The sequence below is a fragment of the Acomys russatus genome, chromosome 32 (genome assembly GCF_903995435.1).
Source record: "Acomys russatus chromosome 32, mAcoRus1.1, whole genome shotgun sequence".
NCBI lineage: Eukaryota > Metazoa > Chordata > Mammalia > Rodentia > Muridae > Acomys > Acomys russatus.
In genome coordinates, this window is record NC_067168.1 from 48,198,246 (window position 1) to 48,213,498 (window position 15,253).

Consider the following 15,253-nt stretch of genomic DNA (forward strand, 5'->3'; position numbering starts at 1 on the left):
CTCTTGTAACCTCAAAGCAATGTTTCCTTTTAGGTGCATTTTCCTGATACACACAGAGCAAAACTTTCAACTTTCAGTCATGATACTGGCTGATGAACACTCTACAAATGTAATGGATGTGGTGAAGCCTTCATTTTGAACATTTGTTTTATTTGGCATCAGAGAAGTTGCACCATGTTGACATTTGTTTTTTATTTTTATTTATTTATTTATTTATTTATTTATTTTGGTTTTTCGAGACAGGGTTTCTCTGTGTCGCCTTGGCCATCCTGGACTCACTTTGTAGACCAGGCTGGCCTCGAACTCACAGCGATCCGCCTGCCTCTGCCTCCCGAGTGCTAGGATTAAAGGCATGCGCCACCACGCCTGGCTAACATTTGTTTTTTAAACTCTATTTTATTTAGGTTATTGATGCCTCTACTTCCCTTCCACCAACCCCTTAACCCTGGGTATAAGAAAGAATGTTAGTGGGGAGAGGGGGCGCAGACCCTTTTACTTCTCCTGGCTGTTTAGGGTCAATGGGTTCTTTTGGGGCAACACCAATCTCTGTCAACAGCAGCCCCAATTTCCATCCACAGCAAACACAGCAGGCAGTCTCCTCCAAGCTCCTGCGTTGTAACACTTCAGTCTGCCACACAGGTCTTTGGTCTCTCCCAACTGCTATATGCCAAATGCCACCACCGCAAGCCACACCTTCTTTCTGTGCTCCCCTATTTATCTTCCTCTGTCCTCGACCACGCTCCTCTCCTTAGTGCGAGAACAGGCTCTCACCAGCTGGCAAAGGCCATACCCTGCACAAGACAATTACAAGCTGTGGACAAACGAAAGCCCAACCTAAGATCCCACACGTGGGATTAAAACAAAAACATATTTACACAACAGGACTGAGTTTACTAAAAACCAGAACATCCATTACATACCTGTTACAGCACTGATTAAAGCCCATACTGCTGTGAAAGTTGCAGCAGTATTGAGCTTTATGAAGATGCCAGCTCTGTGGGTCAGCTCTGGACACACGCTGCATGCTTTGGGACAATTCCCTAGTCTGTGGCAGTGGTCCATTAACAGGGAGTCATAAACGAGCAAACTTCTGTAACCATTCGAGAAATATTATCTGTGACAAGAGTTGGGCTGACCCCTGAGATGTGCTGGGAAGATAATTAATATTAGAATGAGGGATTTCCATGACCTTTTGGAGGCTGTTTGACTTAAGGCTGAGAAAAAGCAAGTTCTAGAAAGAATGATATTGCTGGGCATGGTGGTGCACACCTTTAATCCCAGCACTCGGGAGGCAGAGGCAGGCGATCGCTGTGAATTCGAGGCCAGCCTGGTCTACAAAGTGAGTTCAGGACAGCCAAGGCTACACAGAGAGATCCTGTCTTGGAAAAAGAAAGAAAGAAAGAAAGAAAGAAAGAAATGACATCATGTGAGTTGGCAGCTCTGCTCAGGCTGTAGCTCAGGTAAGGCTGGATGAAGCGTACTGGCTTACCTAAGGGAATGGCGGCTTAGCAAGGTGGTGGTGGCTCATGCCGCTAATGCTAGCACTCTGATGGCAACAGCAGAAAGATCTCTCGCCTAGTCTATAGAGTGGTTTCCAGGACCGACAGGACGACACTACCGTGTCTCAAAATAAACAGGAAGAAAAAGACTTGGCGGCAGGAAAACTATGAGACGCCTGAGGCCGTGTGCACAACCCACCTTCAGATGAGCTTTGCATTTGGCTTCCTTAAGTTTGATCAGCTCGTACTTGTTTGCAAGGAACAGGGGCGAGGAACTGTGCTGGGTTTACAGCATTCTTACAAACGAGATTTAAAGCCAGGTGGTGGTGGTGTATACCTTAATCCCGGCACTGAGGAGGGGGAGGCAGGCAGATCTCGCAGGCAGAGTTTGTGGCCAGCCTGGTCTCCAGAGTGAGTTCCTAGATAACCAGGGCTACACAGAGAGCGAGGGAGAGGGAGAGAGATGGGGGGGGGGGGGAAGACTTAAATTGTCTAGCTAGAATTTAAGGCTGCCAGCTTGATCCTTAAGCAAATGTTTACATTTGTCATGGAGTGGCTTTGGAAAGAATTTGAAAGAGAACTTCTTATTAAATCCCAAAAGTCAGAGTAGCACTGTTTTGTTAGTGTCTTTCTCTCTCTCTCTTTTTAAGATTTATTTATTATGTATACAATGCTCTGCATGCATGTACACCTGCAGGCCAGAAGAGGGCATCATATCTCATTATAGATGGCTGTGAGCCACCATGTGGTCGCTGGGAATTGAACTCAGGATCTCTGGAAGAGCAGCCAGTGCTCTTAACCACTAAGCCATCTCTCTAGCCCGTTAATATGTCTCTTTATTTCCAAAACCTTTATGTTCTTTTGTTGTTTCTGTTTTATATTTTATTTTATTTTGAGATAGGGACTCTCCGTAGACAGGTAGGCTGCCTCCTGCCTCCTGAGATTGAATGGCTACCACATCTGGCTCCAGACCTTAATGTTCTAACTGCCTACCAAAAGTAGAACTCCAAAAGATTCAGATCCTTTGACCAGTTGTTGAAATAACTTGTAAACTCTGGAATATACATGATTTCTTAAATACCTATTAAGAACAGTAAGAAATAAGTTGATTCTGAAGCACTCATTAATTTGGAACTCAACATTCATCTGTCTTACAGATACAGACAGGATCCCTGAAAGTCATCTTCATCTTACTGTCTCAAAAACATTATTTTGGGATCATAGTGAATATTAATGAGAACACAGAAACAACATATTTGCTTTTCTTCCTCTAGCTATGAAGATGTTGTTTCCAAAACTAACTTATTCAAGAAAAATCACCTTATGAAATATTTTCTACTTTTTCTTTTTTTTTTTCTTTTTTTTTTTTTTTTTTTTACAAATCACCAGCATTTATTTCCTGAGCCTAAATATCAGTCTCTTGGCACAAAGGGCAAAGAATTGGTCAGTTAGTTTTGAGTCCAAATCCTTTCCCAGAAATATTTTCTACTGTTAAAGTTATATTTATAAAATTGTGTTTGTTTCTCAGCTTCTCTCTTAACCTAGATGTCCTGCAAATAATTGAGAATCTATTATATTATTTATTTAACAAGGTTCATGGCACAACAACTGAACAGTAATTACTTTATTCTTAACCCTGTAGGCTAGTCTGGCTTCCTCTAAGCATAAGTCACAGAGATGCTTGCACTTTATGGCATTCTCTGTTCCAGCTCCTCCCTCTTGATCTCTCCTAGACCTCTGCCATGGCTGAATCCCTACTCCCTCCTCTCACTCTTCCTCCCCTGGCTGGCAGGAAGTTCAGCCCTATTCTCTCCCCTGCTCAGTGATGGGCTATAATCTGCTTCATTGGCATACCAGGGGACAATGTTTACACAGCAGAGAAGGGAGATTCTCAGAGCAAGGATTTCAACTAGATATGGAGGATACAAACATCAGCGTTTGAATTACACCATAACTTTATGCCCACATGATACTCACGAAAGGACATAGTGTACCAAAAGCAAATGTCAGTGTGTTTCCAGGTTGGGACTAATAACTGTAGAATTAATTGATACCACACAAGAAGGTCAAGAAAGTTTTATGAGTTAGCACATTCAAGAGTTTTTATTTGTATTTATGTGTTCCTGTGTATTTGTATGTGCACTACATGTGCCTGTGGAGGTCAGAAGATGGCGTCAGATCCACCAGAACTGGAGTTAACAGGCAGTTGTGAACTGTGACGTGGGTGCTGGGAATAGAACCTGGGTTCTCTGCAAGAACAGTGTTCTTAATCACTTGAGCCATCTCTCCAGCCCTCGGCTGATTTTTTTTTTAAGATGTAAGCATACACAGCTGTAAACTTTTGTTGCTATTAATGATGTTAGATTTTTTTTTAAGGTTTATTTATTATGTATAGTGTTCTGCCTGCATGTATGCCTGCACGCCAGAAGAGGGCACCAGATCACATTATAGATGGTTGTGAGCCACCATGTGATTGCTGGGAATTGAACTCAGGAACTTTGGAAGAGCAACCAGTGCTCTTAGCCTCTGAGCCGTATCTCCAGCCCAATGATGTTAGATTTTTTTTTTTTTTTTTTGGAGACAAGGTTCCTCTGTGTAGCCTTGGCTGTTCTGAACTCACTTTGTAGACAGGCTAGCCTCGAACTCACAGCAATCCGTCTGCCTCTGCCTTGCGAGTGCTGGGATTAAAGGCATGCGCCACCATGCCTGGTGTTGTTAGATTTTTAAATGTACAACTTCAGAAAATTCTAGCAACATAATTCTAAGTAAGAATCAGGACAAGGAACATATATAACCTGTTTTGTTTAAAAATATAATCTACATACATATATATATATATATATACACACATATATACACATACCCATAGGTGGGAGGTGAGAAAATGTAACAGCAGTCAATGTCTAGCATTTTCAGACAAAGGGCACTGACAGGTGGGTTTTACTTCAGGAAATCGGGCCCAGTAATTTTGAAGTTTCCTGTAGTAACCCTGTAGTGCTAGTGGAAATTGTTACCTTAAGATACAGGAAAACTAATACTTTGAAAAATACCTCATTGCTTTCAAAGGAAACCAAGTCCACAATGTCATTGCTTATTCGTGTTCATCGTCGCTGTCAAAAGAAAGGAGACTGCTATTCCTTATTTGTTTCTGTGAGTTCTTTCTAACGGAATTCTGCTTCTTTACATCATCTTCATTAGTTTTCTTCTTTTTGGAGCTGGCTGTTAACCCAGAACACTTTTCTTCAGAGGCACGCTTGACTGGCTTTCGATACATGATTCTTCCATCAGCTGGAGGTGGTTCTTCTTCATCTGTGACAAAAAAGATAATTGAAGAATTTTCTTCTCATTATTTGCTGTTAACAAAGAGTCAACTGGCAAGAAACTCTTCTACCATACTTACTGATGGCCTTCACTATGTCAATCTGGTTTTCTCTACTGCTTTTGGTTACAGCCCACCCAGCACATGCAGTCAGTCAATAAAAACCAAAAAAATTTTCCCATAATACTGTTAGTCCCCAACTGACCACAGTAAAGATGAAGAAAGCCATGGTGTGAAATCAGGGCCTCAGGTATGCTAGGAGGGTACTTAACCACTGAGCTGTGTTCCCAGTTCATCACGGTGAATTTTTTATTTTTCTAGACAGGGCTTCTCTGTGTTATCTTAGCTGTCCTGGACTCACTTTGTAGACCAGGCTGGCTTCGAACTCACAGCGATCAGCCTGCCTCTGCCTCCCAGGTGCTGGGATTAGAGGTGTGTGCCACCCTACCCGGCTGAATTTTTTTAAAAGATTTATTTGCTTATTATTTAAACAGTACATATTAGATCACATATAGATGGTTATGAGCCACCATGTGGTTGCTGGGAATTGAACTCAGGACCTCTGGAAGAGCAGCCAGTGCTCTTAACCACTAAGCCATCTCTCCAGCCCCATCATCAGGGTGAATTTAAAAAAAATTTTTTTTATTTATTATTTGTACAGTAAGTATTCTGCCTGCATGTGTGCCTGCAGGCCAGATCTCTTAATAGATGGTTGTCAGCCACCATGTGGTTGCTGGGAATTGAACTCAGGACCTTTGGAAGAGACAGTGTTCTTAACCTCTGAGCCATCTCTCCAGCCCATCAGGGTGAATTTTGAATTGTGTTTGGAACCACAGTGTTTCTCCCTACAATAATGTACCAGGTGTTTAGGGGTAATACAAGTGCATTACGTAGCATGCTGCAGGCACTAGTTAATGACACAGACCTTTTCTGACAGGTTGACCTACTTTGTTAATAGGGGACTAAGGTAGGCCATTGTCTCTATTTCAGTTAGGGGAATCTTGCAGCACAGAGGTGAAATCAACTGCTGAAGATCATATCTGGTATAAGAGCCAGTGCTTGAACTGACGGCCACATTCTTCAAACCATTCTATACAACTAAAAAACAAACAAACAAACTACTTCATGATCCTTAAATAATTTTAAAAAATCAAATTATTTTTGGAGATACCTGCTTTGGCAGCCTTTATTTCCGCTTTAATTTTCATGGCTTCTTCGGCTGTTAGGTCTCCTTTTTTTAAAACTACTACTTGAGGCTGTTCATCTTCCTTGTCGCTGTGATTGTCATCTTCATCTGGGAGCTGAGGCTGGATTTTCTACAACAAATGTAAATATAATGTGTAGAGCTTAACCTCTAAGCAAACACAACCACCGCCACTGTCAGCAAGTGTAATTATTAAGGTGAAATGGGCTGGGCAGTGCTGCTGCATGTCTTTAAACCTGGCACTCAGCAGGCAGAGGTAGGCAGATCTCTGTGAGTTTGAGGGCAGCCTGGTCTACAGAGTGAGTTGCAGGACACCCAGGGTTATGTTGGGAAAACAAACAAAGAAACAACCCCCAAAACCAGAAAAGACCACCACCACCAAAACCCAGTGAAATGAAATGAGTAACTATTAAAATGAAATTTTAGTTAACTCCAAGGAGCTTATCTTCAGCACTTTAGAAAACAGGTCTACCTGCCAATCACCAAGGGCCAGTTGTCCAGTGGGATTTATTTCTCTTTCCCACTCAGGGCAGGCCAAACTACCTTGTTTCTTTGTTTCTTTTTGTTTTTGTTTGTTTTCGAGACAGGGTTTCTCTGTGTAGCCTTGGCTGTCCTGGAACTCTCTCTGTAGACCAGGCTGGCCTCGAACTCACAGAGATCTGCCGCCTCTGCCTCCTGAGTGCTGGGATTAAAGGCGTCATCTTTATCCAACTCCTTGAGAAGTACTGTTCCGTTTCCCTATCTTGAGACAAACGGCAAGGATTCTGCTAATCCAGGATGGTTCCCCCAAAGGCTCGAGGTCCGACTCATTTTATCAAGTGGCCTCGGTTTGCACATCTGAAAAAAGGGGGACCTCGCTTCAACCACTTCACTCACGGAAAGTGAGATCCACAGGTGAGAAAGGAAGGACATGGAAACTATTTTAACTAGACACTACGCGCTCTGTGAGCAAGCACTCCCGGAGCACCTGCGGTCAGGCTGGTCCTGAGTTGGGGACCTGTCAGTGACAGGGGCACCGAGCAGCCGGAAGTGGCGCGTAGACCCCCGCGGGCTCACCTTGGTCTCTACCGTGGGTCCCTCCTTGTAGCCGACTCTCTCCTTGAAGCGGGAGAGGAAGGCGGGCTCGGCGGGCCGCACATACGACACCTGGTTCCGCTTGCTCATGGTGGCTCCGACGACCAAGAGCAGCAGCCCCTACACTAGACCGGGTACAGAGTGGCAGTCGCCCGCGCCGACTTCTGACGTCACAGTGCTCCTGACGTCACCTGACGGCGCCCCCGTGGGGGGGCGTGGCGCGTGGGCGGCGCCAAATTCAAATCCGCGGCCATCTTGGCGGGAGGACTCTGGCTTCCGCGGCGTAGCGCATCCGGGGCCGACGTCGCCATGGGCCCGGGCTGTAAAAGTAAGTTTGTGTGTCGGCCTCGCGAGCTCATGGCGCTGGCAAGTGGCGGTGTTACGGGGCGGCATCCCTGGAGCGCCTCGCTAGGGTGAGGGCGGCGCGTGCCTGGGAAGCCGAGTCCCGCACGGAGCGCGGCCCCCGCTTTCCGGGCTGTCTTCTTGTCGGGGTGTCCTGAGGGCGAGCCCTTGCACACGCCACTCGCTGCTTGCTTACACAAATCTGACTTTCTCGAGTGGAAGGGGTTTGCGTTCCCTTCGGTGACCTGCCCTCAGAGGCGGGGATTTTTAAGGCGAATTGCTACTGTCTCTTTACGGTAGTTCCCACTCTCCATCCAAGACCGCGAGTTCCTGAAACCGGAATTTCATCGTAGCACAGAACCCTGTAGGTAACTGTGCTCTGTAAGTTAAAGTACACCGAGAGATTAGCTAATAATAAAATACAGCAGCTGTGGTCGTATACAGTCGTCGCAGGAGCCTGACAGTGGCCTTTGACATAGGATCGTGTACACCTCTTTCCTTTTAAAAGTCATACGAGATGTCACGGTGTCTACCTGGTGAAAGAAATGGAACCGCGGCGTGTCAGAGTTTACAAAAAGTCACTTGAACCCAAGCATTGTGATACAGCTGAGACAACTGCATTTTCTTTTGTGATTCTTTTTAACTTAGAAACCTGTTCGCACATGACTATTGATATTTGGCCACTTAAGGAGATCTGTGGAGATCCAGTGCCTGTGCTCCTCGTGAACGAATCCAGTTTATTTTATTTATTTATTTGGTACCCTGGATTCTAGCCGCATTTACTTTCCCAAACTCTGAACCATTTTTCCTCAGCTCAGCCAGCTAAGCAGGCTGTTTTGAGTCTCCCAGCCTTCGCTGTGGCTTGCCACCCAAGGGCTCACTGCCTATGTTTCCTTCTCTCCAGATCACTTTGCTGTGCAGTCTGTCGTCCAGTGGCTGAGAACTTGTTGCCTATTTGTGGCATGTTTGAGGAATAGCAGAAGCTGGGTTGTTGAGGTGGAGTGAGGTGGGAGCAGTTGGGAAGGAGCTGTGGAGGTGGGTGGCGGCGCAGGAGACGGACATCGCCTCTGAATGAGTTGGAATGCCAGGGTCAGTTGGGTTCAGTTTGGAAGTTTGACATAGGCTTTTTCTGTGTAGCCCAGGCTGGCCTCCAGTTTTTGACTCTCCTATCTCAATGTTCTGAGTCAAGATTAGAGGGGTGGCCTGCTATGACACATGTAACTGTTGAAACTCTTTATCTTGCTATAATTACACTTAGAGAAAACTTCAGGGTAGCACAGGTTCCCTAGAGTATAAACTTAATTTCAGTTTCAGCTGTTTGTCTTGAGGACAAGATGTGAGGCGTGAATTTGGTACTTGTTACATCCAAAGTTTAAGCCCCTAGTGGATTTACTCCATTTGTTTTTTCAGAATAGCTGGCATTTCATCCTTCAAAACAAAACAAAACAAAGCAACACAATACCTAGAGTCTTTGTGAATACTATTTCTCCATGGTCTGTTATAGATGGATGGAACCGGCTTCTTTGAGGCGCTGTGGCAGGCCACCTGCTTACGGCCTGTCTCTTTGTCTGGGCAGAAGCTCTGCCTATGCAGGCAGATGGAGATAGGATATTGACACTCTCACTCAAGGGTGTGTTCTCTCTGCTTGTAGGAGGGAGAGTTTGCTTTCTTAGTGTGGAACCCCGGGGGGCGGGTGAGAGGACACCAGTCTCAGGGTGCCGTGTTCGCGCTCTGTCACGAGAAGCCCCTTGTTCTTAGCTGTTCCTGCCAGGGCTTAGCCTTGCCAGAGGCTAACTAGAGGCCACATGGGAAATCCCAGTACCAGATTCCTCGGCAGGAAGTCCTGCACTTGGGACTGCAGAGATGGGGCTCCCAAGTTCTTGGATGCTGTGGGTGTCTTCGCCTGCCTCTATCAGCTGGAAGAGGACGGAGCAAGCCTTAGTTCAGGTGGCTGACTCACCTTTCCAACTGAACTCTCACTTTCTCGAGTAGATGTTTCTTTGTTCTTTGCCTTCAGAGCCATCTTTAGCGGTGTTACCCCCACTCCCGCCCTGTCTCATCAGTCTTACTAGGTTATGGGTCAGGGAGGTTCATCCCTCACACTGTCATTCTAGAAGTCAATCTCTTAACTTCTATTTGGCCATTCTTTGACCTCTTTTTTTTTTTTTTAAAACAGAATCATTCTGCCTGCTAGATTAACATGGCAATTGCTGGGACTAAGGGAATAAAAGAAGGAGACCTGTAGTAACCCACATTAAAAAAAAAAATCATTGTTTATTCCAGGTGGTGGCAGTAGATTTTTAAGCTAGAATCAAGTATTTACTGATAGATTGTATATGAAGAATGAGAAAAGATGGAGTTAGTTGTTTTTAGGTCTGGCAGAGCTGGCGGGCTGATCTTGGCCATCAGTTTGCCAATTAGATGGACATTTGATAGTGAAAAGCTGAGGAGGAGATTATTCAAACTTACCTCATAGGAAGGAGGAGCAGAGAGGGGTGGTGACCCCAAGTCCTTGTTTGCAGCCCTGTCATGGAGTTTAGGTTCAATTAGACGGTAAGGGACACTTATAACCACGTCAGGGGCTGGTTCCAGCCTGTGCTGCTCGGTGTTGTGACAGTAGTCAGACTTCCGGCGTCTCTTCTTTAGAGGTCGTTGCCACCTCCGTCTGGCATCAGGACTTCATATGCTTTCCCCCTTTTCCTGCATGAAACCCTCAGAGGATGGAGGGGAGGAGAGCCGTTGTGTCAGTGCCACAGCAGACGTGTGGTTACAGGGTACACAGAGTAAGGAGAGTGTGGCTTAGGCCTGAGGAGCTGGAAAGACAAGGTTGTCATTTGCTGAGAGGAAGCAGTGTCACCAGGCACTTAGGTCCATAACTTCTGCCTTGGTTTTTCTGCCTTACAAAAGAAATCAGAAAATGGAAACTGGTAAAGGAAGTCGATGTTTACAGTTGGCCCTGACGGGTGTTGTAAAGGAGGAGAGCCTGACCTCCTCCCCAGGGTCCCCTTGGCAGGGTCACGATTCCTAAGTATGAGACGAAGATCACAGTGTATGTAGACTCAGCTGCAGGACCGTGTCTGGGCCCTTTCCTTGTCCCGTGGGCGGGGCCTTAGGCTGTGCGGTCTGACTTGGCGCTTTGAGCAGACGGCCTCATTTTCACAGTGTGCAGGGCACAGGTGTCCCTAGGATGTACAGCACTTGCTTCCCGTAGCTGCAGCCTGTCTGTCTCGGCTTGGGATCTTGGGGTCATGGGGTCATCACTGTAGCAGCACATTTGAACGGGGAGAGCTCAGTTATGGACACGTAAGTCTGAAGCATTCCTACTTAGCACGGAAACGGAGATCATCAGGTAGGACTCTGGAGGCAGAGGGGCGTCGTCAGCTACCTAGCATTTAAACTGACGGAACGGTGTCACCAGTGTCATGCACTGGGATGAAATGGGGAGGAGGACTCAGGTCAAAGTGGGTGTGGGTGTGAGGGCTCTGATGGCGCTAAGGATGCGTGGGAGCAGCTAAGGAAAAGATTGTCATAATGATTTTTTCCTTAGTTGGTCACCCAGCCTAGGCCTTTGCATCTAGTACATAATGCAATTATAGTTACCTTTAATGGTCTTGTCTACGAAACAACACAGAAAAGAAAGGTGATACAGGTGGTAAAGGATTTACCTATGTCAGTGGTCTACCGAGTGAGTTCCAGGACAGGCACGGCTACAGAGAGAAACCCTGTCTTGAAACCTCCCACCCCGAAAGAGTTTACCCAGATCACAAAAGACCCGCAGAGAAATTCTTTAGATACGCTGCAAGCAGACGCTATCAGGTCAGGTCTCTAGACCAATTCCTGAGAGGAGAGCGGAGAGAGGGTACAAGCTGTACAGTAGTTGAGGGGAAGTTACTAGTCTATGAGCCATTTGTGTAGGGTCCATATTGGAGTGGGTAAGCACGCATCTCACTGTCTTATTAACTAGTAAAGTTTACAGTGTAAATCATTTTTCTTGGGACTGGCCATTTGTTCAGGTGCAGGGTTAGTCATGAGCTGGCTCAGATGTCCGTGTAAGATACGGTAAGTTACTGAGGCCAGACGGCAGGGACTTGCAGCCTAATGGCTGTGGTGCACGTTTTTGCTTTGTTTATTTTTGCCCTTTTATCCTTATCGATCTGTCTTCTTTTCTAGCTGAGTTACGGAATGTGACGAATTCTCATTCTAACCAGCCAAGGTAAGAAGAAATCTCGCTGATGAACATGGAGAAATTACGGATAGAGTATTTCTAAGATAGCTGTTAGTTTGGTCAGAGATGCTTATTTCAAAATTTAGCTGGTTTTCAACCAGCTACAAGTAGAGGAAAATTGCCTATTTCCCCAAACCTTACCAATTCCCAGGAAAGCTATGGAGTGAGGGGCATGATAATTCCTTGGAAAGACTTAGTAGTGAGAGGGACATGACAGAAAGCACTGTGCTGAGCTCCTTGAAGTAACTGCCTTTCACGTTATTTGTGGTAAAAGTTTGTGAGGACATCTACTGGGAAATAAATCTGTAAAGGTTGTGAGTTATATGAAAATTTAAATGGGGTAAATTTGAGTAGAGTAGGCCCAGGCCCTGGGCTCTTCATAGGCTTGTTACAGGCAGTGTGAGAGTCAGGCCTTTCCCCGGTAAACTTACCCGTTACTTCTGTCTTTAGTAGCGAAGGAGATGCCATCAAGGTGTTTGTGCGAATCCGTCCTCCTGCAGATGGTGAGCAGAGCTTCTGCTTGTCTGCGCTCTCCCAGACGACTCTCCGGCTGCACTCCAACCCAGACCCCAAGACCTTTGTGTTTGATTATGTTGCGGGCATGGACACCACTCAGGTAGCGGTCGCTGGAAACGTCCCCTGTCATTGGGAATACATGATGCTGGGATTCAGTAGTTTGATAGATTTCAGATAAGAAAGCTAAAACATTCCATAAATATGTTTAGTCTAATTTTATTAGGCAGTTGCCTTTTTTGTTCTTTAAACTTTGCCCCAGATTCACATAAGCCTGGTGTTTGCTCCTTTTTATGCACAGCACTGAAGATGAACAAGGCCCTGAGAGCCACGGGAACAGTCACTAGTACAGCTGACTGGAGTTTAAGATGTCGGTGAGGACAGCTGTGAGCGACTGAGGGCAGCTCAGCGGGTCAAGTCCCTTGCTGCCAGGTCTCACGCGCTGAGCTCAGACGACAGAACCCACACAAAGGCTGGAGGGAGCGCTCAGCTCCCAGGGTTCCTCTCCTCCAACTCACATCTGTGCTGCTTCATACACACACAGGGTTAAAAAGATTACTGTCACATCAGTAACTGCTTTTCTAACTAAGGCCAATTTAATTCAGATGTAGTACCACTGCCTGACAGAACTTCTTGCAGTGATGGAAATACATAATATCTGACCTGTTTCAGTAACCTCTGGCCGCGTGATGATTTAAATTTAAGTTAATTAAAACTAAAAAAAAAAAATCTAAGTTTTGAGCTGGCTGGTGGTGGTGAATGCCTTTAATCACAGTACTTGGGAGGCAGAGACAGGTGGATCTCTGTGAGGCCAGCTTGGTCTAAAAATGAGTTCAAGATGGCCAAGGCTGTACAGAGAAGCCCTGTCTTTAAAAAAAAAATAAATAAAAATTTGGTTCCTTGGGTGCCTTGAACTCACAGCGATCTGCTTGCCTCTGCTTCCCAAGTGCTGGGATTATAGGTTGTGTCCCCCTCGCCCCCCTGCTGAACCTGGATTCTTAGTGGTTGCTGGAAATGACCACAGGCAATGTTACTTCAGGTTAAGACAAATCTAGAGCGCTGTCCCTCCCTCGCACCCTGTTCTGTCAGGGCCCTAGCCACACTCAGGGTTGGCCTTCCCCAGTCAGCTGGGCACATGCATCCCATTCGTCTCTGAAAGACAAGCCAGGGAGCCTGGGTCTGCAAGCCCAGCACTGAGAGCCTGGAGGCAGGAGGATCCAGGACACCCCCAGGGATACAAGATAGCCTATTCCAAAACCTAAAATATCTTGGTAGACACAGTGGGGGAAAAGGAACTGGTAAAATTAATAAGTCATATGTATTATTTAACTCAACGTGTTCAAAAATACCACCTCAGTATGTAATTAATGTAAACTATTAAGATGTTTTCCGTCCTTGTTGATTCAATCTTCAAAGTCTCCAATATAGTTAGACCCATAGAGCATCTCTACTTGGACTAGTGACCTACATCAGGCTCTCAACAGCCACGTGTAGTGACCTACATCAGGCTCTCAACAGCCACGTGTAGTGACCTACGTCAGGCTCTCAACAGCCACGTGTAGTGACCTACGTCAGGCTCTCAACAGCCACGTGTAGTGACCTACATCAGGCTCTCAATAGCCACGTGTAGTGACCTACGTCAGGCTCTCAACAGCCACGTGTAGTGACCTACATCAGGCTCTCAACAGCCACGTGTAGTGACCTACGTCAGGCTCTCAATAGCCACGTGTAGTGACCTACGTCAGGCTCTCAACATGTAGTGACCTACGTCAGGCTCTCAACAGCCACGTGTAGTGACCTACGTCAGGCTCTCAACAGCCACGTGTAGTGACCTACGTCAGGCTCTCAATAGCCACGTGTAGTGACCTACGTCAGGCTCTCAACAGCCACGTGTAGTGACCTACATCAGGCTCTCAATAGCCACGTGTAGTGACCTACATCAGGCTCTCAACAGCCACGTGTAGTGACCTACGTCAGGCTCTCAATAGCCACGTGTAGTGACCTACATCAGGCTCTCAACAGCCACGTGTAGTGACCTACGTCAGGCTCTCAACAGCCACGTGTAGTGACCTACGTCAGGCTCTCAATAGCCACGTGTAGTGACCTACATCAGGCTCTCAATAGCCACGTGTAGTGACCTCCATCAGGCTCTCAATAGCCACGTGTAGCTTATGGACAGCATAGGGAAAGAATTCCTGCATTGCTGATAAACTGCATCTATTTATAAGTAAAAATAAAATAAAAAGACTTTAAGTACAAAATAGTGACAAAATTCGTGAAGAAAATATAGAGCTATGAATTTTGTGCTAACACACAGAATAATGTATGTAATATATAAGGTTCTGTCTAAGATTTAGATGCTTGTACTTAAAGTTTTTCTTTGAGATTTTTTTTTTTCCTCTTTGAGACAGGGTTTCTCTATATAGCCCTGGCTATCCTGGAACTCTCTTTGTAGACCAGGGTGGCCTCTTGAGTGCTAGGATTAAAGGCATGTGCCACCCTCATAAGCACTGAGCCAACTCTCTAGCCCCAAAAATCAATTTATTATTTATATGTATGAGTGTTTTGCCTGCATACCACATGTGTGCCCAGTGCCTTCTAATGCTAGAAGGGGTGTAGGATTCCTTAGAACTAGAGTTACAGACAGTTATGAGCTGCCGTGTGGGTGCTGAGATTTGGACTAAGGTCCCAGAAGAGCAGCCAGTAGTGCTTCTACCCACTGAGCTGCTTCCAGTCATCTGCATGCACTTTTCCCCCCATTTTTTTCTTCCTCCCTCCCTTCCTTCCTTCCTTCCTTCCTTTCTTTTTAAGGCAGGGTCTTACTATGTAACTCTGGCTGTCCTGCAACTCACAGTGTCGTCCAGAGTGGCCTTGAACTTCCACCTGCCTCTGCCTCCCAAGGGCTGGAATTAAAGGTGTTCATCACAATGGCCTGCTTTTTTGCTTTCTTTCTTTCTTTTTTTCTCGAGACAAGGTTTTTCTGTGTAGCCTTGGCTGTCCTGGACTCACCTTATAGACCAGGATGGCCTTGAACTCACAGAGATCCACCTGCCTCTAACTCCCAAGTGCTGGGATTA

General features: G+C 45.9%; 2 protein-coding genes across 2 annotated transcripts in view; one reads left to right on the forward strand and one right to left on the reverse strand.

Moving 5' to 3' along the window:
* Window positions 1-4,588: 4,588 nt before the first annotated feature.
* On the reverse strand, window positions 4,589-7,232 carry Kiaa1143 (KIAA1143 ortholog). Its single transcript, XM_051140212.1, has 3 exons — window positions 7,079-7,232; window positions 5,990-6,134; window positions 4,589-4,808 (listed from the first exon to the last, which is right to left on the reverse strand). The coding sequence occupies exons 1-3, from the start codon at window positions 7,184-7,186 to the stop codon at window positions 4,591-4,593; spliced, it is 471 nt and encodes a 156-aa protein (XP_050996169.1). The 5' UTR covers window positions 7,187-7,232; the 3' UTR covers window positions 4,589-4,590.
* Window positions 7,233-12,086: 4,854 nt separating this feature from the next.
* The window catches only part of LOC127184165 (kinesin-like protein KIF15), a 67,434-nt gene continuing 64,267 nt past the window's right edge, over window positions 12,087-15,253 (forward strand). Inside the window, 1 exon segment of the mRNA XM_051140409.1 lies at window positions 12,087-12,279. Coding sequence (XP_050996366.1) covers window positions 12,265-12,279 — 15 coding nt within the window. The 5' untranslated portion in view covers window positions 12,087-12,264.